Here is a 25,545-nt window from a genome sequence, read left to right as displayed (position 1 = left end):
ATGTTGCTACTTTTTCAACATGTCCAAAATAGAGACAGTAGATCGGGAATCCCTTATGTGTTTGTGTGCTATGTATAGGAGACATCATAGCAGTTAATCCTTACCCACTAGCTCAGAGACAACTGAAAATTAAAGATGAAGTCTTCAGAGGGTAAAACTGGTGAACAATTCAGGATACAAGTCATATAATGGCCAGAAATAGTGTTATTTCTCATGTACACACACAAGACTGCTTATTCTGAAGCTACAGGAAGGTTTTAAAGGGAATCTGTCACCATGTTTTGCAACCCCATCTGAGAACAACATAATGTATCACTTACTGGGCTGCTTGTTGTACTTTTGATAAAAATCACTGTTCTCTGAATGCTGAGCTCTGTATAACCCCACCCACACCACTGATTGGCAGCTTTCTGTACACTGTGCATAGGCAGAAAGCTGCCAATCAGTGATGGGGGGGGGGGTTATACAGAGGTCATGAATATGGAGAACTACATGGCAGCAGGTTTACTAGTACTCTAGTGATAACCTCCTGCTGATAATACAGGGATTTTATAAAAACTACAGCAAGCAACCCAATAAGTGATACATCGCTGCAATCAGGGTCTTGGCTTCTACATTATGTTGCTCTCAGATTAGGTCAGGGATGTCAAACTCAAACACACAGAGGGCCAAAATCAAAAACTTGGACAAAGTTGCGGGCCAACCAGTATATACTATAATGGCCCCATATAGTCCTCCATACATAATAATGGCCCCATATAGTCCTCTATACAGTATAATGGCACCACATAGTCCTCCATACAGTATAATGGCCCCACATAGTCCTCTGTACAGTATAATGGCACCACATAGTGCTCCATACAGTATAATGGGCCCCACATAGTCCTCCATACAGAATAATGGCCCCACATAGTCCTCCATACAGAATAATGGCCCCACATAGTCCTCTATACAGAATAATGGCCCCACATAGTCCTCCATACAGAATAATGGGCCCCACCTAGTCCTCTATACAGTATAATGGCCTCACATAGTCCTCCATACAGAATAATGGCCCCACATAGTCCTCCATACAGTATAATGGGCCCCACATAGTCCTCCATACAGAATAATGGGGCCCCACATAGTCCTCCATACAGTATAATGGGCCCCCACATAGTCCTCCATACAGAATAATGGGCCCACATAGTCCTCCATACAGAATAATGGGCCCCACATAGTCCTCCATACAGTATAATGGGGCCCACATAGTCCTCCATACAGAATAATGGGCCCCCACATAGTCCTCCATACAGAATAATGGCCCCACATAGTCCTCCATACAGAATAATGGGCCCCACATAGTCCTCCATACAGAATAATGGGCCCCACATAGTCCTCCATACAGAAAAATGGACCCCACATAGTTCTCTATACAGTATAATGGCCTCTCATAGTCCTCCATACAGAAAAATGGACCCCACATAGTTCTCTATACAGTATAATGGCCTCACATAGTCCTTCACACAGAAAAATGGTCTTCACATAGGGTTGGTGGTTCTGGTGTCGCGGACCAAATAAAACCACCTTGTGGGCCAGATTTGGCCCATGGGCCTGTGTTTGACAAGTATGGATTAGGTGGAATTTCTGGTGACAGATTACCTTTAAGGTCAAAATTGCCTGTGCCCTTGAAGTCTATGTCATTATTTATCCTTATGTCGTGTAATAGCTTTTCTCGGAATGACCCTTTTATATGAGGAGGACCTTATACATTTTACTTTAGCCTGATTTCTTCATTAAGTTTTTGGACCTGTGATTTCTTTTTAGTAAGTAATGATATCAGTTCTCTCGGGCCGGTAATGATGTGATGAACGTTCTCGGTTCTCAGACTTCCTTGTGTCAGGGTTTTATGACTTGATATTACGAGCGCGGTCACTGATATCCTCAGTTGACTTTTAATGTCAGTAAAGTTCTTTAACTGCAGGATTTATTGTCAGACAGGAAAGAGAAAGAAAAAAAACCATTGCGGACTTTATAATGTGCCGGAATTGGCCGATCCACACGGAAAGCACTTTTCGTTTTGATTGTAGATATTTCTTCTTAGAAATATTCTATGTAGATGACAGATAGATGGAAGGCAATGGATGGATGTGCGGCCTGGCAATGTATCCGTCATACAAATGATACACTGACCTTGGGATCTACTTCATGCACATTGGTTTTTCTGCCCTACTGATTATTTTTGTATATGATCAATATACTCAGAGACATAGAAAAGTACACGACACAATGTCCCCGCGAGCGCCCTGCCCTGTACAGCGAGGACAGAGTCTGCAGCAAGATTATACTGCCAGCATCGCTTAAAGGAGAACTCTTCATCTGTGTTAGTCAACTATATACTATTAGATGGATAGATTTAATTAGAGATATATTTCACAAAATAAGTATTTTATAAATGGTAAAATAAGTAGATACATAGGTGATAGATTTTGATAGATATATCACATAGATAGTATTAGATAAATAGCTTAATAGATAGATGGATTTAATAAGTAGAGATAGGTGATAAGTATGAGATATATAGGTAGATACATGATGGATAGAGAGATAGATATTAGTTGAGTAGATTTATAGTGGATGGATAGATAGATATGAGATAGATAGATAGATAGATGATAGATGGATGGATAGATAGATAGATAGATAGATAGACAGATGATAGATAGATGGATAGATAGATATGGGATAGATTGATATAAGATAGGATAGATATTAAATAAAAAAAACTGACCAGCATGTGCAGAATAATGCAAATGTGAAGAAGTGTAAGCTGCTGACTGCATAATATACAAACCAAAGAGCACTGCAGCCTCTATAAGTGCTAAGATGTTGTCACCGCACGGTTGGTTGGTGACCAGGGAACAGGGACTCCTACCCTGTCCCTAACACTAGGGGGCGCCCTATTCCCCGGGATACCTCTGATGGTGAGGATGCCGAGGGGCCTCCACCCTTGCCCTAACTCCTGAGTTAGCCCTCCGTCTGTTCTCCTCCCCCACCCAGGGAAGGGGGCTCTACTGTGCACCGTAGTACACTAACCCAATGAACATGGCAACACAGATAAGAGTAAACAGAAAAACTCCAGGCACACAAAATATTCACTCACATATAACAGAGGAATACACTGGGATGTGAGGGTAAGGGAATAAACCAAAATAGAGAAGGTTAAGGGATAATCACGCATGCAAACCAAACAACAGTCACTTATTACTACTCCAACTTTCCTTCTCATAACAACTCCTCTCCCTCCGTTAGCCATGCAGCAAGAGCTAGCTCTGACAAGGACTAAAATCAGAGCCCAGATTATAAAGGGAAAAGGAGTGGCTAACCGTGCTCAGCTGTGAGCACCAAGATTTCCAGCATGTCTTAACATGAAGGAGAAGTGCTTCTTCTTGGAGTCAGAGTAGGAGTCCTCAGACGCTGCAGTCTTCTGGCTCCACCCCGTTGCGGTAACCCCGTGACAGATGTAGGCAAACATTGAATGTATAAAATTTGGTCTGCATTGCTGCCATATAAAATATACACTGCTCAAAAAAATAAAGGGAACACTTAAACAACAGAATATAGCTCCAAGTAAATCAAACTTCTGTGAAATCAAACTGTCCACTTAGGAAGCAACACTGATTGACAATCAATTTCACATGCTGTTGTGCAAATGGAATAGACAATAGATGGAAATTATTGGCAATTATCAAGACACCCTCAATAAAGGAGTGGTTCTGCAGGTGGGGACCACAGACCACATCTCAGTACCAATGCTTTCTGGCTGATGTTGTGGTCATTTTTGAATGTTGGTTGTACTTTCACACTCGTGGTAGCATGAGACGGACTCTACAACCCACAGAAGTTGCTCAGGTAGTGCAGCTCATCCAGGATGGCACATCAATGCGAGCTGTGGCAAGAGGTTTTGCTGTGTCTGTCAGCGTAGTATCCAGAGGCTGGAGGCGCTACCAGGAGACAGGCTAGTACACCAGGAGACATGGAGGGGGCCGTAGGAGGGCAACAACCCAGCAGCAGGACCGCTACCTCCGCCTTTGTGCAAGGAGGAACAGGAGGAGCACTGCCAGAGCCCTACAAAATTACCTCCAGCAGGCCACAAATGTGCATGTGTCTGCACAATCGGTTTGAAAACGACTCCATGAGGGTGGTAAGAGAGCCCAATGTCCACAGATGGGGGTTGTGCTCACAGCCCAACACCGTGCAGGATGCTTGGCGTTTGCCACAGAACACCAGGATTGGCAAAGTTGCCTCTGGCGTCCTGTGCTCTTCACAGATGAAAGCGGGGTCACACTGAGCACATGTGACAGATGTGACAGAGTCTGGAGACGCCGTGGAGAGCGATCTGCTGCCTGCAACATCCTTCAGCATGACCGGTTTGGCAGTGGGTCAGTAATGGTGTGGGGTGGCATTTCTTTGGAGGGCCGCACAGCCCTCCATGTGCTCGCCAGAGGTAGCTTGACTGCCATTAGGTACCAAGATGAGATCCTCAGACCCCTTGTGAGACCATATGCTGGTGCGGTTGGCCCTGGGTTCCTCCTAATGCAGGACAATGCCAGACCTCATGTGGCTGGAGTGTGTCAGCAGTTCCTGCAAGATGAAGCCATTGAAGCTATGGACTGGCCCGCCCGTTCCCCAGACCTGAATCCGATTGAGCACATCTGGGACATCATGTCTCGCTCCATCCACCAACGTCACGTTGCACCACAGACTGTCCAGGAGTTGGCGGGTGCTTTAGTCCAGGTCTGGGAGGAGATCCCACAGGAGACCATCCACAACCTCATCAGGAGCATGCCCAGACGTTGTAGGATTGGTCATACAGGCACGTGGAGGCCACACACAATACTGAGCCTCATTTTGACTTGTTTTAAGAACATTACATCAAAGTTGGATCAGCCTGTAGTGTGTTTTTCCACTTTAATTTTGGGGGTGACTCCAAATCCAGGCCACCATTAGTTAATACATTTGATTTCCATTGATGATTTTTGTGTGATTTTGTTGTCAGCTCATTCAACTTTGTACAGAACAAAGTATTCAATGAGAATATTTAATTCATTTGGATCTAGGATGTGTTATTTGAGTGTTCCCTTTATTTTTTTGAGCAGTGTATGATACAGTATATGATTAGGGATGAGTGGAACCGTGGAAGTTCGGGTTCTGGTACCAGAACTGTACCCGATTTGAACCGGAACCCCATTGAAAACAATAGGGACCTGAAGTTTTGAGCTGGAAAATTCTCTTTCTCTCCCGGACTTCTCTACAGAACTCTGAACATTGCAACAGACTTCTGGGAGAAGTCAGTGTTCGGCGTTTAGCACCGGACACTAACTGTCCTTTAGGAACCCAAACTTTTAAGTTTGGGTTCGCTGATCTCTATATATGTTATAAAATGAAGGCACTTATTCATGACGGCCCACCAGCCACAACAAGGATAAGGATATTACCTTTAGTAGCCATTCAAACCCATTTGTGTCAAATTCTGTGCATGTAATCAGGCCCAAATCACTGGGGTATGTGAACTTTTGATCAGGGTCATTTGGATGTTTTTGGTTGTCATTAAGATTTAAAAAGAGAAAACACGGTAATTTGACAATAAATGGCTTCACCCAACCAATAACCATGAGTGGAGAAAAAGTTTTTTATTATCTTTCATATTCTCTGAAACAAGGCCAAGAAAGGAAAAATTCTGCCGGGGTATGTACACTTTTGAGCACAACTGTAGGTCAATAAATGGATAGAGGCATTAAAAGGTAGCACTCCAGTACCAAACACGGAGAGGAGGCAAACAAGATATTTTATGACAGTTCTGTTCCCTTTCAAATGAATGGGACCTGTATACTGGAACGTTTTATTTGCAAAAATGGAAATAACTACTGGACATTTGAACAGAGCCTAATAGGCCATTTACATGGATTGACGGGTGGCTCTCAACGGCCGCTAATCAGTAAACCTTTACTGATCCGTGGTATTTGATACACTGCCGACTTTACATCTTTTCCCACCTACAAAAAATGGAGAGGTCGCTAATATTTATCGTAGGTACACTTCAACTATGAGAGACAGAATCTTAAAAAAAATCTAGAAATTCACATTGTATGATTTGTTACATAATTAATTCACATTTTATTGCATGACATAAATATTTGATACAATAGAAAAACAGAGCTTAATATTTGGTACAGAAACCTTTATTTGCAATTACAGAGGTCAGACGTTTCCTGTAGTTCTTGACCAAGTTTGCACACACTGCAGCAGGGATTTTGGCCCTCTCCTCCATACAGATCTTCTCCAGACCTTTCAGGTTTCGGGGCTGTCGCTGTGCAACATTGTGCAACATTGAGTTTTAGCTCCCTCCAAAGATTTTCTGTTGGGTTCAGGTCTGGAGACTGGCTAGGCCACTCCAGGACCTTGAAATCCTTCTTATGGAGCCACTCCTTAGTTGCCCTGGCTGTGTGTTTTGGGTCATTGTCATGCTGGAAGACCCAGCCACGACCCAACTTCAATGCTCTTACTGAGGGAAGGAGGTTGTTGGCTAAAATATCACGATACATCCTCCATTCAATACAGTGCAGTCGTCCTGTCCCCTTTGCAGAAAATCACCCCCAAAGTATGATGTTTCCCCCATTATGCTTTACTTTTAAGATGGTGTTCTTAGAGTTGTACTCATCCTTCTTCCTCCAAACACGGTGAGTTGAGTTGATACCAAAAAGTTCTATTTTGGTCTCATCTGACCAGATGGTCATTGGCGAACTTCAAATGGGCCTGGACATGGGCTGACGTAAGCAGGAGAACCTTGCGTGCCCTGCAGGATTTTAATCCATGTAGTGTGTTACTAACGGTAATGTTTGAGACTGTGGTTCCAGCTCTCTTTAGGTCATTGACCAGGTCCTCTCGTGTAGTTTTGGGCTGATTCCTGACCTTTCTTAGACTCATCCTTACCCCACGAGGTGAGATCTCATGGAGCCCCAGACTGAGGAAGATTGACAGTTATCTTGTGTTTCTACCATTTTCTAATAATTGTGCCAACAGTTGTTGCCTTCTCAACTAGCTGCTTGCCTATTTCCTTGTAGCCCATCCCAACCTTGTGCAGGTCGACAACTTTGCCCCTGGTGTCCGTAGACAGCTCTTTGGTCTTGGCCATGGTAAAGAGGTTGGAGTGTGATTGATTGAGTGTGTGGACAGGTATCTTTTATACTGGTAACGAGTTCAAACAGGTGCAATTAATACAGGTAATGAGTGCAGAGTAGGAGGGCTTCTTAAAGAAAAACTAACAGGTCTGTGAGAGGCAGAATTCTTGCTGGTTGGTAGGTGATCAAATACTTATTTCATGCAATAAAATGCAATTTAATTATTTAAAAATCATACAATGTGATTTCTGGTTTTTATTTTTAGATTCTGTCTTTCACAGGTGAAGTGTACCTACGATAAAAATTACAGACCTCTCCATTCTTTGTAGGTGGGAAAACTTGCAAAATCGTCAGTGTATCAAATACTTATTTCCCCCACTGTAGATGGATGGATAGATAGATAGATAGATAGATAGATAGATAGATAGATATGGGATAGATAGATATGGGATAGATAGATTGATAGGAGATAGATAGATATGGGATAGATAGATTGATAGGAGATAGATAGAGGGATAGAGATAGACAAATCATGTTTATGACCTTCACAATATGTATACTTTGTGCGAGTGTTAAAATATCACAATCTTATTACTTTTTATAATGTAACATTTGTGCTAAATGTATATATTTTTTTCTTTTCAGCTCCCAAAGAAAATGAAGAACGAGTATTCAGAGAGCGAGTGGGGCCCAGAAAGCGGCAGGGAGCTGTGCGTCGCAGGGTTCATCAAGTAAACGGGCACAAGTTTATGGCGACCTACCTTAGACAACCTACGTATTGTTCACACTGCAGAGATTTTATATGGTAAGACGGTTGTTTTTGGAGTTACTCATGTGTAATAATTGTTTGCTCTGTGATACATTAGTATTGATGTGATCAGGTTGTAGATCTGGTCTCACCATTTTCCTTGTTTCGATGAATGTAAATAGTGGCACACGATGGCGGAGATAGAGAGGAGGGATCTCCCTGATGTGATCAGTACCCTACATTCACAATCAGCTGTCACAACAGACATACGTTATACTGCGACGCAGCGCGGGCTGACGCACATTGTCATATATAACACATTTGTCTGTATGGTCCGGTGGTGCAGTATAAAGGCCAGGAAAAAGTCCTACACTGCACGTCTCACCTCTCCAAGGTACTAATAAAGCTTCACCTGTACCTGCACCTAATACAAGTGCAGCGAGTGGCATCAACGGAAAAGAGACAGGGAGGAGACCACGCGCAGCCACTGTGCACTGTGTGCGTGCATAGCTTCAAACACGCTGGCAGCGTTCATACAATGCGCTCGCATTAGTAAATGAGCACGGTCAATCAGAAGCGGAGGAAGGGCCCCAATATGCAAGGTCGAGCCTCCTCATTCACATATGAATTAATAGTCATTTTCTCAGGCACAGTACCAGTAACAAGTACGGTATCAGTACAGTTGTTATAGGGCTAAATCCCATACAATACTGTATAGCCCATATAAAATGCATTTTGGGGGTGGTGCACACCCTTTAAAAATTTTGCATTGTTTGACTCTCACAGGCTGTTTGTTCTATCAGATCACTGGTTGATTTAAAGTGTTTTTTTTTAATCTTCATTAATGGATAAAAGTGTTTGTAAAAACTAGCAGCTTTGCAATTTGCCTCTTTTTAAAAGTCATCTCTGTACCCAAGAATGGGGGAATGTAAAATGTTGTGGCTTATAGCTCATTGCCTCTGGCCACCCTGCAATGGTCACTGGCCACCCTACAGTGGTCACTGGCATATCCTGCAATGGTCACTGCCCTCCCTGCAATGGTCACTGCCCTCCCTGCAATGGTCTCTGGCCACCCTGAAATGGTCTCTGGCCACCCTGCAATGGTCACTGGTCACCATGAAATGGTCTCTGGCCACCCTGCAATGGTCACTGGTCACCCTGCAATGGTCACTGGCCTAAATAAAATGACCACTAGCCACCCTGCAATGGTCACTGGCCTCTCTGAAATGGTCACTGGCCACCCTGCAATGGTCACTGGCCCCGCCTGGAGTCTTCAGAGTGGCTGGTTACCTAGACAAGGAGCACACACCACTTGCAGTGCCGCCTTGAAGCTGGACGGGCCTCTAGATCCAACCAGCTTCAGTGGTCATCCGCTTGTCCCATTCTGTAGAAGCAAATAAATAATCAGTCAGTGACCTCATTCTGACTTGGAATTTGTAACTATTTCTTTTATCTGTCTTTTTTTCTGAGTCCTTCTCTGCTATTTTATGACCACATCAAAGTTCAGCTCAATTCCTATGTGGTCTGTGATCATAGATCGACTGTGTGAAGCTCGTAAAATGACAAATAAAGAGTTAAAAACTCCCAGTCAGAACCAGCTCACTGACTGATTCTCAGTTAACTCATTCTGCAGCCAGCAGTAGGCAATGCAACACACAGACAATAGAAGAAAAACTGTTTTTTTTTTTTTTTATGAAAATGATTTGGAGCCCAAAACCACAAGACCCTACAGTTGTTCATATCCTTTAAAGATCTTTTTTTTTCAAGAGGACAACCCCTTTAATGAATTTAATGAAATAACTAAAATTTGGTTGATATGTACATGAAATCAGTTTTCGGGGTAAAAGCAATAACAGAAATGGTATTGTGATATAATCTATCATAGACAATGTAAAAACACCTTGTCAATCTTTTCATTGTAGTGTCCCTTTAAGGGCGGTCTTCGCATTGTGTCCTATTAATATGTCCGGTTGCAGCATTTCCTATTTTGTAAACTGACATAAAGGAAAGAAGGGTCACCTCCATTGTCTACGGCCGTAGATACGATTCCTTACGAAGATTGCAAGGAAAAGGTTGCAAGTGTGGAAGGGCAAGGTGGTCTCCCAGAAGACCCTGGGGGTCGGCGGATCCAGCGTTGTTCTATAGATCTTCTCTTTTTAAATATTTGCTCTTAGGTTTTGCTGAACCTGGTAATTGTTGTTTGCAGAAGCATAAAATGTCACGTTCATTCATTTCTTACTGAATTAAATGTAGACGTGGTTTAATAGAGTAAAGAGTGAGTGGTGTTTGCTGCTCGTACCTTAAGAGGAGCCCTACAGTACAAAATGACTGATCAAACCAAACACAAGGTGCTAAGTGCACCCTCTGGTCACGATAAAGCCAGAGATGTCAATCAAAGAAGAGGCGATGGGAAGGTTCACCGAACTGCTCTGCCTAGCCAAGGGTGCACTGAGCTCTTCTGCTTGGTTTGATCAGTCATTTTGTGCTGACGGTCTGTCTTTTGATATTTGTATATTGGCTCTCTGGCTGAGCACTGCACCCCTAAGCCTCTGGCAGTTTTTGTCACAGCAGGATCCTACCAATATAAATGTAGGCTTCAGCCTAGGAGAGGATTCACATTAGGATAGGTCCCAGCAGAGAGAATCGCCTTATCGTGGCTACCTGGTACACATGAATTGGCTAATTTTTTCCTATTTTTCTATAAGCACTCCTGTACCCACAATCCATATAATTAAGCCAAAAAGCATATTTATAAACAAATCCTTAAAAGAAACAAGGCTTTTCTTTATGGCTAAAAAGATCTTTATTAATATCAAATATGTTAAAAACATATATATGAAAGTATATAGAAGTAAAAAAGGGACAATACAGACATTGTTATGGGTGGGTATACCTGGATAATAGAATAATAAAATTGTTAAGACACAGATATATGCTGCAAACAAGTGACTTGTTTTCAGTGTTAATAGATAGTTTTCGTTGGGGGCGTGTACGTCTTCTACGTGTGTAATGTTGACCAATCATAAGCCGACTGCAACACTCACTTTAAAGAAGACCACACCCCTATGAAAGCTCAGGGCAGGCTACTCCTGTGAGAGACATATAATGTCAGACAGCCTGATCTCACTGCAGAGCGATTACAAGTTGCTGTGAGCACAACAGACAAGTGCGATTACTGACTTACACCTTTGAGCTTTCATCTCTTTGAAGTCCATGTCGGGCCAGGGACAGTACACCTGAGTTTAGCTATGTCACATTACAAACCCTTCTATCAGCTTTCCTCCGCTCAGAGCACTGTCAACTCTGCTGTACTGCCCTTTCCTCACGCTGACTGTATAGAGATGAAAGCTCAAAGATGTCAGTAATTACACTTATGTCTGTTGCGTTCAACTTATAGTGGCTCTGCAGTGATATGAAGCAAGTTGAGCACAAGAGACATAAATGTGATTACTGACATCTTTGAGCTCTCATCTCCAGACAGGCAATGTGGGGGGAGGGGCAGTACAGCAGAGCTGACAGTGCTATGAGAGTAGGAGAGCTGATAGGATGGTTTGTAATGTGTCACAGCTAAGCTCAGCTGCACTGACCCTCCCCCAACATGGACTGCAAGGAAATGAAAACTCAAAGGTGTCTGTTAAGAGTCTGCTCTAAGCTATGGTGGGAGCTTGTTCTCCTTTTCCTTGTGTGTTGCTGCCTGCTTGTGATTGCTCAATATCATACATGGAAAAATGTACACGCCCCCCGTTAAAACTGCCTGTTAACGCCCACTTGGATTTAACAGAAATTAGCTCATTAGCTACCAAATATTTTGATTGCTAATATCTCCGCAGCAGTGAGGATGAATAAAAAAAAAAAAAAAAACCATTTTATTCTGCTATTCTGCTCTGCAGTGACTATTACATCCTGTGTCCAGTTCAACATGAAACATTTTGTGAAAGGTCCGTTATGAGAAACGTCACTGGTGTGATCATCTGACATATTTTTTTCTTATTTGCAGGGGCGTAATAGGGAAACAGGGTTACCAATGTCAAGGTAAGAATATCTATCTTTATTTATTTATCTATCTCTCTATCTAGCTCATATCTTTCTATCTCTCTGATCTGTATTCTATATAAGAATAGGGAGTTTCTCTCTGGGAAATCTCGTCTCATATCTGTAAACTTGTTCTAGTTTGAGATGAGAACAGGGTGGAAAATGTTTGCGTCTGCCAGTTTTTCGTTCTCATGCTCCTTATTGGGTATCTTTATCTCCACCCGGCCTGCCCTGTCTGTGGCCTTCGCTTTTCATGCATGTGTTTTATCTGTGCGGTATGAAGAGCTGCCAGGCCAATCTTACAAGTAAAGTCTCTGGCAGAAGGTATACTCACCATTGCTGCACATGATCTCGGATGATAAAACTTTACTGAATCCTTCTAAATATATTCCCATTATACTGAATGGATGTCCGATGTGATACTGTTATACTGAAATCTCTCATCTGATTCTTTGACATTTGATCTCTCCCCCCCCCCCGGTTTCACCTACATTATATAATATAGTCAGATGTGTTTTTGATTTCCTATAGGTGGCACTAGAGAGAAAAATGTATATCTCCTTGAGGAGATAGCTTACATACTTTTCCCAGTAAGACTCCATACAATAGAAGAGACTCCTCAAGACCAATCAAAATGTTTCTTTAATTGGGCAAAATAATAGAAATATTTTATTTAATAAATGCTCTGCAACTGATCTCTCTTACAGAAATAAACTATCTCGCAAGTACAACCCAGGAGAGGTAGCCACCCTGTTAGTCAGTGTCAGACCTTTAAACAAGCCTTGTATAATGGCCAGGGATAAATCCACAGACAGCCTGTTTCAGGGTTTTTGCCGCTCTTCAGTGTAGAGCAGTGTCTGCCTGGCTGAGTAAGTGAGTCGCACTCAAAGCAGAGTGCTCCCATAGATTATTGCCTGTAAGACTCCTTACACAATCGGTATTTTTAAAGAGGATCTGTCACTTGTTCAAAAAAATTGAGTTAAATACTTTGTAACAATCTCTGAGCTCCCCTGATCCAGGCGTTTTTTTTCGATTTGAGCTGCGTCACTCCATTGCAGAGATATTCACATTTGTTCTTGTTTCTTCTGGAGCACAATATGTGAATTCTCTACTTTGCAGTCCAATTGGACGTTTCTTCACAGTCTTCTTTTTTTTTGGGGGGGGGGGCATTACAGCTCGGCATCATCTGATTTAACAGTCTATCAATCTCGGCTGACAATCTGTGATTGGCAGCATTTGGGAGGGAGGGATGAAAGTGCACGCCCCAGAGAGGAAACATCCAGTTGAAACGCAAAGTAGAGATTTCACATACTGTTCTCCAGAAGATGCAAATGTGAATATCTCTGCAATGGAGTGACTCAGGGCAAAACAGAAAACAGTAGTAGAATCAAGGGAGGTCATGGGTTTTTACAAGGTATTTAAGTCAATTTTTTAGATCAAGTGAAAGGTTCCCTTTAAATAAAACAAGCACTCTAACCCAGGTTGCCCGAGCCAACCTTCGCTCTGTACTGATGATGGGCAAACATCCTAAAACAAGCTTTCTGTACATTTTGGTTTGGAATTTATCCCTGGTCATGTCGCAAGGCTTATTACATTGACCTGGAGGGTAGCTGCCTCTCCTAGGTGGTGCTTGCAAAATAGTTCCTTGTGTTCTGCAAGAGGGCTAATTTACATACCTTTCTCCCATAGAGCATTACCTGTTGCACTCCATACTTAGCTGGAATCAAAACTTCCCTCACATTATTATATGCGTATTATATACAAATTAAACCCAGCCATAGGTTAAGATCCAAAACCCTGTGCTTATTAATTTAATAACATGTGTTTCAGCTTTAAGGCTCCAATTCCCCAGCTTTTCATCACATAGCCATTAAATGAATTCTTACTACCTACAGTCACCACTAGGATGAGCTCACTAAAAACAGATGTATACAGGTCCTATCAAATACAGTATATCTCAGTAAGCTCCCCTTAGGGGTGGCTGCACACAGCTAGAGTTCTATCATTTTTTTCTAAATAATATTTTTATTAATATTTTTCAAATAGAGATAGCAAATATTCCCTATTTCAAGAGGAACAAAAAAGAAAAATAATATGTATTGAACGTTGAGCCTGTCCTTCAGTGTTCAAGTATCAAGATGATGTATTTAAAATATTACAAAGGCTATGTTGGGGTTCACTCCATCCAATACAACAATCATGTAAAAACAAACAAAAAAATAAGCTAATACTTAAAATAACATGTAAACATTGCCCAAAGGGAAAAAAAGGAGTTGTTTTACCCATTTGGATTCTCCCCTTCTTCCTCCCAAACATATTAGAACAATAATTGGCCTTGTGTTTTGGTCAGCTCACTCAGCCATTAGAAAAAAATGGGAAATATTCTCTATGATCTCTGTGAGTGGGATATGGAGACTGATAACATTCAGCTATAAAATAAAAACACTGTCTGTTGAAAGGAACGATTAGTGGGTGACAGGGACATCAAATAGCCTCCCCTAATAAAACCCCAAATCTCTAATATTCTACCGTTTAACCCTTTCCTGCTCCATGATGTATATATCAATCATGGATTAGCTGCCGGTGTATGGAGTGGGCTCAAGAGCTGATCCTACTTCACACAGGGCAGATGGTGGCTGTGTTGCACCGCCAGCTCCAGCCTTTAGCAGCAAGAACTTGCTCTGATCACATTTAAGTGTCCTTATCCTGCTGCAGTATGCGTTCATATGTGCATCGCTCCCATATCTCAATTTCATGATCAAGGGTTGCTGATTGCCCCCATTATTGTCCCCTTGGTGCTCCTCTGAAGCTCAGCCACAGGCTGGGCTTCATAGGAGATTGGGATTTTTCTATATACTGGAATACTATAGTATTGCATTATGCAGCTCTGTACAGGCGATCAAATGATTGTCCCGTAGAGAAGCTAAAAAAATAAAGCAAAGTAAAAATTAAAAATAAATGTACATAATCTAAAAAAAAAAATATTGTATAAAAATATCAAAATAAATAAAAGGTAAATAAATAAATAAAAGACTGAATCAAGCCCCTTTTTCCAATGCAAAAACAAAGAAAGAAAATTGCACATTTGGTATCGCCGTAACTGTTAAATGTTGGCTCAAAGCATAAAATTATTTAAATGCCATAAAGAAAAAAGGAAATAAACAAAGCACTAGATTTGACAAACAAAAACACAATGCAAAACTAACAAAATGTGGCATGTCCCAATAAAAACTACATATGGGCATGAAAAAAAACAAGCCCTCATGTTGCTCCATCAACAGAAAAATCAAAGTTATGGGTCTCACAAACTGGAGACACAAAATTTTGGTTTTACAGGGTTCAGATTTTTTTTAAGTCAAGTATAAAAGCGCAGAAGCAAAAATTGGCTGCATCCTTAATGGGTTAAATGTCCAACGTAATAGGGCTGCAGTCGGAGTTATTCTTCTTGTAAACCATAACGAAACCCGACAGAGCCCATTCTAAGACATTGGGTTTCATTGGACGCCGGTGTATTAGTCTTTTGATGGAACCGGGTAACGGGATTCTCTATAGACAGAAGTGACAGCGCAATTGTCAACAGAACCCAAATGTTCTGCATAGAAAGTATAGAATTGTTTTTTGGGACTGTATTCTTGGCCCCTGAGATTATGACCGTCTTATTCCCTGTTTATAGTTTGCACTTGCGTAGTTCACAAGAGATGCCACGAGCTTATAATAACGAAGTGTGCCGGTCTAAAGAAACAGGAAACTCCGGACGAGGTAAATATTTACATTCGGAATGTTACCACTTTGTCGGAGAAGATCTCTGGCATGGCGTCTCCTATATCTTTTGGTCGATCATTGTTCTGTATTATCTATTGTATGGTGATTAAAACGAAAAATGAAAAGCAAATTTTACACCGACTAGAACAGTAGAGTGCATAAAACCGCAAGTTGGCATGATTAATCACCCAGGATGGAAGGTCTTGGGCTTTCCCTGCTGTCCACCCCCCCTTTCACAAAACTTAGTCTTTTTACACTATGCGATTATCATTTTTTGGAACACTGTTTTCACAATTTTTGTGCAAGCTGACGATCACCAGGTGAATGAGCAAAAATCTTGTTCGTCGGGTGAAATGTTCTTTTCCACTGCACAAAAGATCATTGTTCACAGCAGTGTAAACAGGATCTGTGCTGTAAAGAAAAATGGCAGCCTATTCGTACTGAATAATCTGTCAAAAAAATTCATTAAAATCCTAGTTACCCTTTAAACAATGTAGCTGTTCTACAGAGGAAAGTCTTGCACATGTTTTTGCTACCCAATCGCAAAGGGGATAGGACCAACAAAGACTGGGATCCCTCTATATAAGCGAGTAATAGCAGCCTGTTTTGCCTCCATGGTGCTTCTAACCTTGGTCTAAAATCAGTTTTCTGACGGCTCAGATTTTTTTTTTGTAAGCGGAATATTTATTGTGAAAGGGTTCTTGATTAAATACTTTCCATGATTCTATTAAGGAAAATTCGTTTCCTCAAATATTTAGATTTTTTAAAAAAATCCAACCAAATCTTTGCTAAGCACATTGGAAATCCAAAAAATGAATGACAGATGATAACTATTCACAGACACTTGGCACCATCCTTGTCTTATCAAATAGCTGCACAGATTGTTCCATAGACTCTCAGATCATCGCCTCCAAGGATGTGTTTTCATGATTTAAAGGGAGTTTTTGCTCCTAGCAGTATGTTGTAGGGACCAGTGATGATCTCCTGCTGATAAAACACTGATTTTGTTAAAACAGCAAAACACAACCCAATAAGTGACAAATCGCTAGAATCAGGGTCTCTGTCCCTACTCAGATTACATAGCAAAAACTTGCTGACGAATTCCCTTCAACCCTAAAAAATAATGTTTTTTTCACTTCTTTTCACAGGTTGGCTCGCAGCGTTTTAGTGTCAATATGCCTCACAAGTTTAGTATCCACAACTACAAAGTACCCACATTTTGTGATCACTGTGGCTCATTACTATGGGGTCTTATGAGGCAAGGTTTACAATGCAAAGGTGAGAATTGCTTTCTATTACTGTACAAGGGATGTAAATTGGAAGAAAGAAACCAATTTTTTTCCGGAATAGTTTAAAGCAGATATCCTGTGATCTTCTGTTAGGTTCAATTGTTTTTTATTTAGAATCATTTAAAAAAAATGACTCCTCCTCAGTAGGCATTGCGGTTATGGCGACCCCTGGAGTTCTGGATTCCCATTCAGCACCTCCACCAAATGTGTTAATCAGCATATGTACAAGACCCTTAAAATAATTTAGATGCCAGACCCGACCTAAAAATTGATCAGACTCCAGACTAGACCCTACAATAGTAAACAAGATTCCTAATTCAGTCCCATAACCAATTATTTTAATTAAAAAAGATTGCAGACCAGACCCCCATACAGACTCCTAAATTACTCAGATCAGACTGCCTAATGAATTAAACCTTAGATCAGACCCTAACATAATTCACTCCCTAGGCCAGGCTCCTAATTTAATCAGACCCCTAAAAGTAATTCCAGTCCAGACCAGACTCCTACATTAACTCAGAATGTTACCTCTTATCGGATCCTAGATCAGACTCCTAAAACAGACTTCAAACCAGTTTCCTAAATCCGACCCTGTATTATAACCCAAAATAATTCAGACACCAGACCCCCATAATTAATACAGACAAAAGACATGTGCAAATAACTAACTTGATAATATATCTTACTAGAGAAATCTGCTTTTTCCTCCTGGACTGTTCATTTGTTCTCAGTATTCTCAACTCACAGATAAAATGCGTCTGCGGTGAATATAGATTTTCCCATTACTGAGATAGGAATGACAGTTGGTGCTCATTAAGTTCTATGGAGAACTCTTAACTGTTGTTTCAGAAGAACTTGCAGCAGAATGTCTCTGCCTCTAGCTCCTCCCCTCTCCATAGAATCGTATAAGCACCAACTGCCATCTCCTATCTTCACAGAATACAGATTTTCCTATTACTGAGATTGGAGTTGACAGTTGGTACTTATAAAGTTCTATGGAGAACTGTAAGTGTTGTTTCAGGAGAACTTGCAGCAGAATGTCTGTGTCTGCCCCTGGGTACTCCATTCTTCATAGAATCTTATAAGCACCAACTGTCATATTCTACCCAATGATTCAGAGTAAATGATCAGTCCAGTAGGAGAAAGAAGCAGATTTCTGTACCAAAATATATTACAAAGTTGTTTATTATCATGTGTATTATTGATTTAGGAAATAAAAAATAAAACGACGGTTACTCTTTAAATTCCCTGCAGAACCACGTATGTGTCATCAAACCCCCGGCAACTTGTAAAGGGAGTGAATCCAGTCATCAAAATATATTAAAGAAATGCTATTTATATATTTGTTGCTATAGAGTCGCAGACAGGGTTTCCAATGTCTTGCAGTAAATCACCGTGAAAAAGAAATTTCAATATAGATAATCACCTTCTAGAAAGTCCAAAAAATCCCTGCTGTTCGTTATTCTCCTCCAGAAAATAGTTTGTCATGATTAACAATTTTTAGTGTATAAGCCGTGCAATATATCAGGTTACTTCCCCAAGGGGCAAACTTGTTGTCAAAATTCCGGTAACTACAAATGATGAATTGATCTAAAAGAGGTTGTTTGGGTGGGAGGTGCCTGGATTCAGATAAATGGGACATTTCTACAACAAATCTGCTACCTGTCAGTGAAGAATGAATGGGTGCAATGAATTTCCAGTAGAGGGCGATGTAGTTGTAGAGTTGACATTGTTGGATTTCAGTAGACTTCACTTCGCTCTTAGTTTCTTTTCTCTGACACAAACTTTAGATTTAGGATGGCTCAGTATATGTAGACTTTGCCAAATGTCAGGGGAAAAAGAATGTGACAGTTTGTATTCTAAACGGTCAAATATTTTGTGTTTTTTCCTCCTTTTTTTGCTAATCCTGAATCTTATTCCTATTATTATTATTTGCATTTTAGTTGTTTTTTCTTATTCTCTCTTTTATTTGGTTGTAACAAACTAGTTTAATTTGCATCAGTCCCGGCCAGGACTAAAGATAAATACTTTATTTCATGATTAAAGTCTAAATATTTCAATGTTTATATATATATATATATCTCAGTCATGGCCAAAAGTATTGGCACCCTTGAAATTGTTCCAGAAAATAAACTATTTCTCCCAGAAAATTATTGCAATTACCCATGTTTTGTTATACACATGTTCATTTCCTTTGTGTGTATTAGAACAACACAAAAAAATTGAGAGAAAAAAATAAAAATTATACATAGTTTCGCACAAAACCCCAAAAATGGGCCGGACAAAATTTTTCTCACCCTCAACTTAATATGTCTGTAAATTGGATGGGTCCGGGTCCTGAGACCCCCACTATTTTCCCAAATGAGAAGTGTGCAGCTCAGGAGACAAGAGCACACGGCTCCAGCCTCAGCGAGCTCTCAGAGCTTAGTCCGTATTCAATAGAAGATGATTTATGAAAGCTTTTTTTTTTCATGGAATTCTCGAGTAAAAATCTTTAAAAAAAATCTTTGTGACAAAATTGGCAATTTTTGGCTTTTTCACTCCATTTGTGCCCTGTTCCGACAAAGTGGGCATACCTGGGACATGGCAACCCCTGCTTGTCAAATTCGTGACTAAAATAAGATTTGCGGCAAGGAGGTGCATGCCACGACGTGCTCCTCTTCATGAACTAGGGGCCTCGCACTCCACCCACCCCCTCATGAAAAACGCTGGTCTTGATGAGTTGGGGGCCTATGACTTTTTATTGAATCCGTACTCCACCCTGAGCAAGCGTTTAAACTGCTTACAAAATATTTTTTAAAAAAAAAACAACATTTAAACTTGTAAGTTGTTTTTGTTTGTTTGTTTTATCTCCTACATCTACAACAATAAACGTTCAAATTTGAAATAATAATAAAAAAATCTTTAGTTTTCTGCAAAGTTAAAGGGCAATTCTTCTTATAGGAAATTACTACAAACCCACACAATTGGTGATAATAACTAGATGAGTGGAGGTCTGACTGCCGAGACCCCCACTGATCACTAGATAGGTGATAACTTGTTATAACTGGAATATCCCTGTAACTGGCACTGCAGAAATTCTCTCTCACTTTATTTTTCTTTCTTTCTTCTTTCTCTTGTTTCTTTCTTTATTTTATTTCTTTGATTCATTCTATCTTTTTCTCTTTCTTTTTATTTCGCTCTTTCATTCTTTTCTTTGTTTCTTTCTCTTCTTTCTTTCCTATCCTTTTCTCCTTCCCTTCACTTTATCTCTTTCTTTTCTTTTTTTATCCTCTTTTCTATTTCTTTTCTCTTTCTTCTTTCTTTCTGTCTTTCTTTCTTCTCTCACTTTCTTTCTTCTTTCTCTTTTTCTTTCTTTTTCTAATTATTTTAAGATAATACAAACATATTAGAGAAATGCTACAACTCTCTGTCCCTCCCTATTGGGGCTCACAATCTATATTCCCTATCAGGATGTCTTAGCAGTGTGGGAGGAAACCGGAGAACCCAGAGAAAACCCACACAAACACGGGGAGAACATACAAACTCCATGCAGATGTTGTCCTTGGTGGGATTTAGACCTAGAACCCCAGCGCTGCAAAATAACAATTGTAACCAAACTAAACCATAAAGAGTCATGCCCATCTTTAGAAGTTATCACCATCTTCTGATTGGCCTGATCCGTGGTGGTGGGGGGGGGGTCTGACAGATCAGACTCCTATCGGCATTCATATAGAAAATGACTTGGAGCATTGGAGTGGAGGTCCGCATTCATGGCCCCAGTCCATTCAGAACGCACATTTCAGAGCCCCGTTCTTGGGCTCGGTGGAGTCCCAGCAGTCGAACCTCCACCAATCAGCAAGTTATCACCTATCCAGAACATAGTATTGTATACAGGAGTCCTTGTGTTGAGTTTTGAGTTGTGTTTGAGTTTCCTTGTGTTGGGGTTTCTGGATTTTCTAATTTTTATTCTTTGTCATTATTTTCCCAGTTTGTAAAATGAACGTACATAGACGCTGTGAATCTAATGTAGCACCAAACTGTGGAGTGGATTCTCGAGGTATAGCTAAAGTACTGGCCGACCTGGGAGTTACACCGGATAAAATCACAGCGGCTGGCCAGAGGAGGAAAAAGGTAAAAATTCTTCCATGTACAGAGGCATGTAAAAGTTTGGGCACCCCTGGTCAAAATTGCTGTTATTGTGAACAGTTAAGCAAGTTGAAGATGACATGATCTCTTAAAGGCTTTAAGCTAAAGAGGACACATTTCCTTTGTATTTTAGGCAAAAAAAAATATAATATTAAAATGTAAAATATGAAAATATATATTTTTTTTGCCTAAAATACAAAGGAAATGTGTCCTCTTTAGCTTAAAGCCTTTAAGAGATCATGTCATCTTCAACTTGCTTAACTTTTCACAATAACAGTAATTTTGACCAGGGGTGCCCAAACATTTACATGCCACTGTTATACAGTACAGACCAAAAGTTTGGACACACCTTCTCATTTAAAGATTTTTCTGTATTTTATTGACTATGAAAATTGTACATTCACACTGAAGGCATCAAAACTATGAATTAACACATGTGGAATTATATACTTAACAAAAAAGTGTGAAACAACTAAAAATATGTCTTATATTCTAGGTTCTTCAAAGTAGCCGCCTTTTGCTTTGATGACTGCTTTGCACACTCTTGGCATTCTCTTGATGAGCTTCAAGAGGTAGTCACCGGAAATGGTCTTCCAACAATCTTGAAGGAGTTCCCAGAGATGCTTAGCACTTGTTGGCCCTTTTGCCTTCACTCTGCGGTCCAGCTCACCCCAAACCATCTCGATTGGGTTCAGGTCTGGTGACTGTGGAGGCCAGGTCATCTGGCGTAGCACCCCATCACTCTCCTTCTTGGTCAAATAGCCCTTACACAGCCTGGAGGTGTGTTTGGGGTCATTGTCCTGTTGAAAAATAAATGATGGTCCAACTAAACGCAAACCAGATGGAATAGCATGCCGCTGCAAGATGCTGTGGTAGCCATGCTGGTTCAGTATGCCTTCAATTTTGAATAAATCCCCAACAGTGTCACCAGCAAAGCACCCCCACACCATCACACCTCCTCCTCCATGCTTCACGGTGGGAACCAGGCATGTAGAGTCCATCCGTTCACCTTTTCTGCGTCGCACAAAGACACGGTGGTTGGAACCAAAGATCTCATATTTAGACTCATCAGACCAAAGCACAGATTTCCACTGGTCTAATGTCCATTCCTTGTGTTCTTTAGCCCAAACAAGTCTCTTCTGCTTGTTGCCTGTCCTTAGCAGTGGTTTCCTAGCAGCTATTTTACCATGAAGGCCAGCTGCACAAAGTGTCCTCTTAACAGTTGTTGTAGAGATGTGTCTGCTGCTAGAACTCTGTGTGGCATTGACCTGGCCTCTAATCTGAGCTGCTGTTAACCTGCGATTTCTGAGGCTGGTGACTCAGATAAACTTATCCTCAGAAGCAGAGGTGACTCTTGGTCTTCATTTCCTGCACTTGGGGACACTTTCAAAGTTTTCCCAATTTTTCGCACTGACTGACCTTAATTTCTTAAAGTAATGATGACCACTCGTTTTTCTTTACTTAGCTGCTTTTTTCTTGCCATAATACAAATTCTAACAGTCTATTCAGTAGGACTATCAGCTGTGTATCCACCAGACTTCTGCACAACACAACTGATGGTCCCAACCCCATTTATAAGGCAAGAAATCCCACTTATTAAACCTGACAGGGCACACCTGTGAAGTGAAAACCATTTCCGGTGACTACCTCTTGAAGCTCATCAAGAGAATGCCAAGAGTGTGCAAAGCAGTCATCAAAGCAAAAGGCGGCTACTTTGAAGAACCTAGAATATAAGACATATTTTCAGTTGTTTCACACTTTTTTGTTAAGTATATAATTCCACATGTGTTAATTCATAGTTTTGATGCCTTCAGTGTGAATGTACAATTTTCATAGTCATGAAAATACAGAAAAATCTTTAAATGAGAAGGTGTGTCCAAACTTTTGGTCTGTACTGTATCTGATCCATCTTTTAATGACCATAATAAAGCAGCAGAGGTTTTATTCCCAATATGGGGAGGAGGGAAACTGATCCGTATGTAATGAGCGCAGCGCTCCACTATTTCCAACAGTCCCATAGACAATGAATAGAGTGGAGGTCAAACATGTTCATCGCCTCTCAATTCATATCCCAGTGATCAGTAAATTATCCTGTAGCGTGTAGGCAGAGGATAGCTCACTATCTTGAGAATACCCCTCTATTTTTTTTTCTAACAAGGAATGGTAAAAAAAAATTTCCCCACCACTCCAGTGCCACTGCTTCTGGAAGTCCTGCCTGTTTCTGTCACTTTGCTGCAGCCACTTCTCCGCTCTTCAGGAGCGCACCGATCCCCTCCCTGGCTTCCTGCTTTGCAGGGTGTGATGCACTCCTGAAGATTGACAGTTCGGGCCTGTGCCGTGGTTGCCTTTCTGGCTTGACCAAAGTGATCTCTTTGGCGCTACCCGAGGCATCTTTGCCTTTGCAACATGGAAGTAGTGCAGTGACTGAGGCTAGTGGGACCCAGGCATGTGCTCCTTACCTAGGCAACCGGCCGCTCTGAGACTGCAGGGTGGTCTATGATTTAGACCACAAGCACTAAACTATAGCATTAAAAATCCGTCAGTTCTTGAGAACAGAGAGGATTTTTGCTAAGTGATAAATTGTTTTTGCAAGCACTTTGCAATTTTAACCATTTAAGAAGTTAAGACAGCTGTCAAACCCTTGGGGTACAAGTCTGCAGTCACTCTTTGTAACTGCAGGCTTGTGAATCCTCACATCGCACGCACTGTGTGCTGTTAGGATTTTCCGTCACCAGGCATGTGAGCACAAGTATGCAATTTGCATACATGCAGTCACATGCCAACTAGATGCTTATGCAAGTGTATGGAGCGAAGCTGGACACAGTCTAGTCGGAATGTGGCCAGAAATATGCAAATCACATATTTGCAGTCACATGACCGCCTGATCCCAGCGCCGAAGAATCCTCACAGCGTGAACTCTGCTCAATGTGAGGATTCACAACAGACTTGTACCCCAAGGCCGGACAACCCCTTTAAGTACTTTTGTCACAACTGTGGTTTTGTAACAGTAAGGCCACGGCCCCACTATCAGTATTTGGTCAGTATTCGGTCAGTATATTTTCTCAGGAATGGGAGCCAAAACCAGGTGAGGAACAATCAGAGAAAAGGTATAATAGAAACAAGTCACCAATTCTGCATTTATCACCCACTCCTGGTTTTGTCTCCCACTCCTGAGAAAAAATACTGACCGAATACTGATAGTGGGGCAGTGGCTATACAGTGTATCAGTGAAGGGAAAATCTGTCACTCTGGAGTCAAGACAACTCAAAAAATTGCTTAAAATGATAGAACAAGAATATTCCCATTCACTGACAGCAAACAGAGATCTTATTAATTGTATTGTATGTACATATTATAGGAAATGTAAATGTTTTGTCCTTTCTGATATTATATATTTCTTTTAGTTAAATGCAGGCGCTGAAACCCAACCTCCCGTCCCCGGGGCACCAACAGTAGAAGATGACAGGTCAAAATCTGCACCGACGTCTCCGTGTGATCAGGGTTCGAGACCTATTATTTTTCATAATTGAGTTTTGGAAAGACATGAATTTAAATTCCAATGTCGTCTACAGCAGTCACTTTAAGGCATCAGGAGCCTATCTACTAGGTTTAGAAGGAAGCTATAATCAGAAAATGACCTATTGTGTAAATCAGGTTTTTGTGTTACGTGTATTTAAAAAAAAAATTGAAATCTTGTAATTTTTACACTATTCACTGTTTATTTTTTAGACTCATACTTCCTGCTGTTTAAGGAGGAGTTTTCAGCAGGCTCCTTATCAGCAGAGGCAAGATTTTTTTTTTTTTTAATGCAGATGGTGCTATTGAGAAAAAAATGAAACCAAAATGTTAAAAAAATACATTTAAACCAAAAACCTGATTTAATCAATACGACATTTTTTGATGACAACTTCCCTTTAAGTAGAATTACCAACATTTTTCAAACCTTATTTTCAAAACTTTTATTTTGATGAAGAGATGTGAAATCTGCAGCTTTTACTCCATTGCCTGCATGGTAAACAACCCTATGGCAACACTTCTTGTCATAGGTCTTGTGATAGCTATTTTTGGTGGATCTAGTGCCTAGCACATTAAAGGGGTTGTCCAGGCTTGGGCTTCAAGTCTGCATGTGACTGCAGACTAGTGAATCCTCACAGCGCGCATTGTGCATGCTGTCAGGATTCTCCGGTATCTGGAGTGGGCAGGCTCATAACTGCAAGTATGTAATTTGCATACCTGCAGTCACGTGCCGACTAGACGTGCAAGGCTTTGCTCAATGCACGTGAATTGAGGGAGCCTGGACAAGTCTAGTAGTAATGTGACCAGAAGAATGCAAATCGCGTACTTGTGGTCACACAACCGCCCGCTCCCTGTGCTGGAGAATCTTGACAGTGTGCAATGTGCGCGTTGTGAGAATTCACTAGTCTGC

At 41.0% G+C, this 25,545-nt stretch overlaps 1 protein-coding gene across 2 annotated transcripts in view; it reads left to right on the top strand.

Annotated features, from left to right (window-relative positions):
- Window positions 1–25,545, top strand: part of PRKCE (protein kinase C epsilon) — a 465,721-nt gene that overhangs the window by 240,460 nt on the left and 199,716 nt on the right. For both annotated transcript variants that reach the window (XM_073672057.1, XM_073672058.1), the window contains 6 exons: window positions 7,806–7,965; window positions 11,906–11,940; window positions 15,614–15,699; window positions 16,851–16,980; window positions 20,962–21,104; window positions 24,524–24,620. In XM_073672057.1, the coding sequence (XP_073528158.1) occupies window positions 7,806–7,965; window positions 11,906–11,940; window positions 15,614–15,699; window positions 16,851–16,980; window positions 20,962–21,104; window positions 24,524–24,620 (651 nt within the window). The remainder of the gene's footprint in view (window positions 1–7,805; window positions 7,966–11,905; window positions 11,941–15,613; window positions 15,700–16,850; window positions 16,981–20,961; window positions 21,105–24,523; window positions 24,621–25,545) is intronic.

Source organism: Phyllobates terribilis, unplaced genomic scaffold (genome assembly GCF_046119375.1).
Source record: "Phyllobates terribilis strain yellow unplaced genomic scaffold, ASM4611937v1 Scaffold_3__8_contigs__length_932513732, whole genome shotgun sequence".
Classification (NCBI taxonomy): Eukaryota; Metazoa; Chordata; class Amphibia; order Anura; family Dendrobatidae; genus Phyllobates; species Phyllobates terribilis.
The sequence above is the reverse complement of the archived record's forward strand: the minus strand, read 5'-3'. Positions and strand labels throughout refer to the sequence as shown.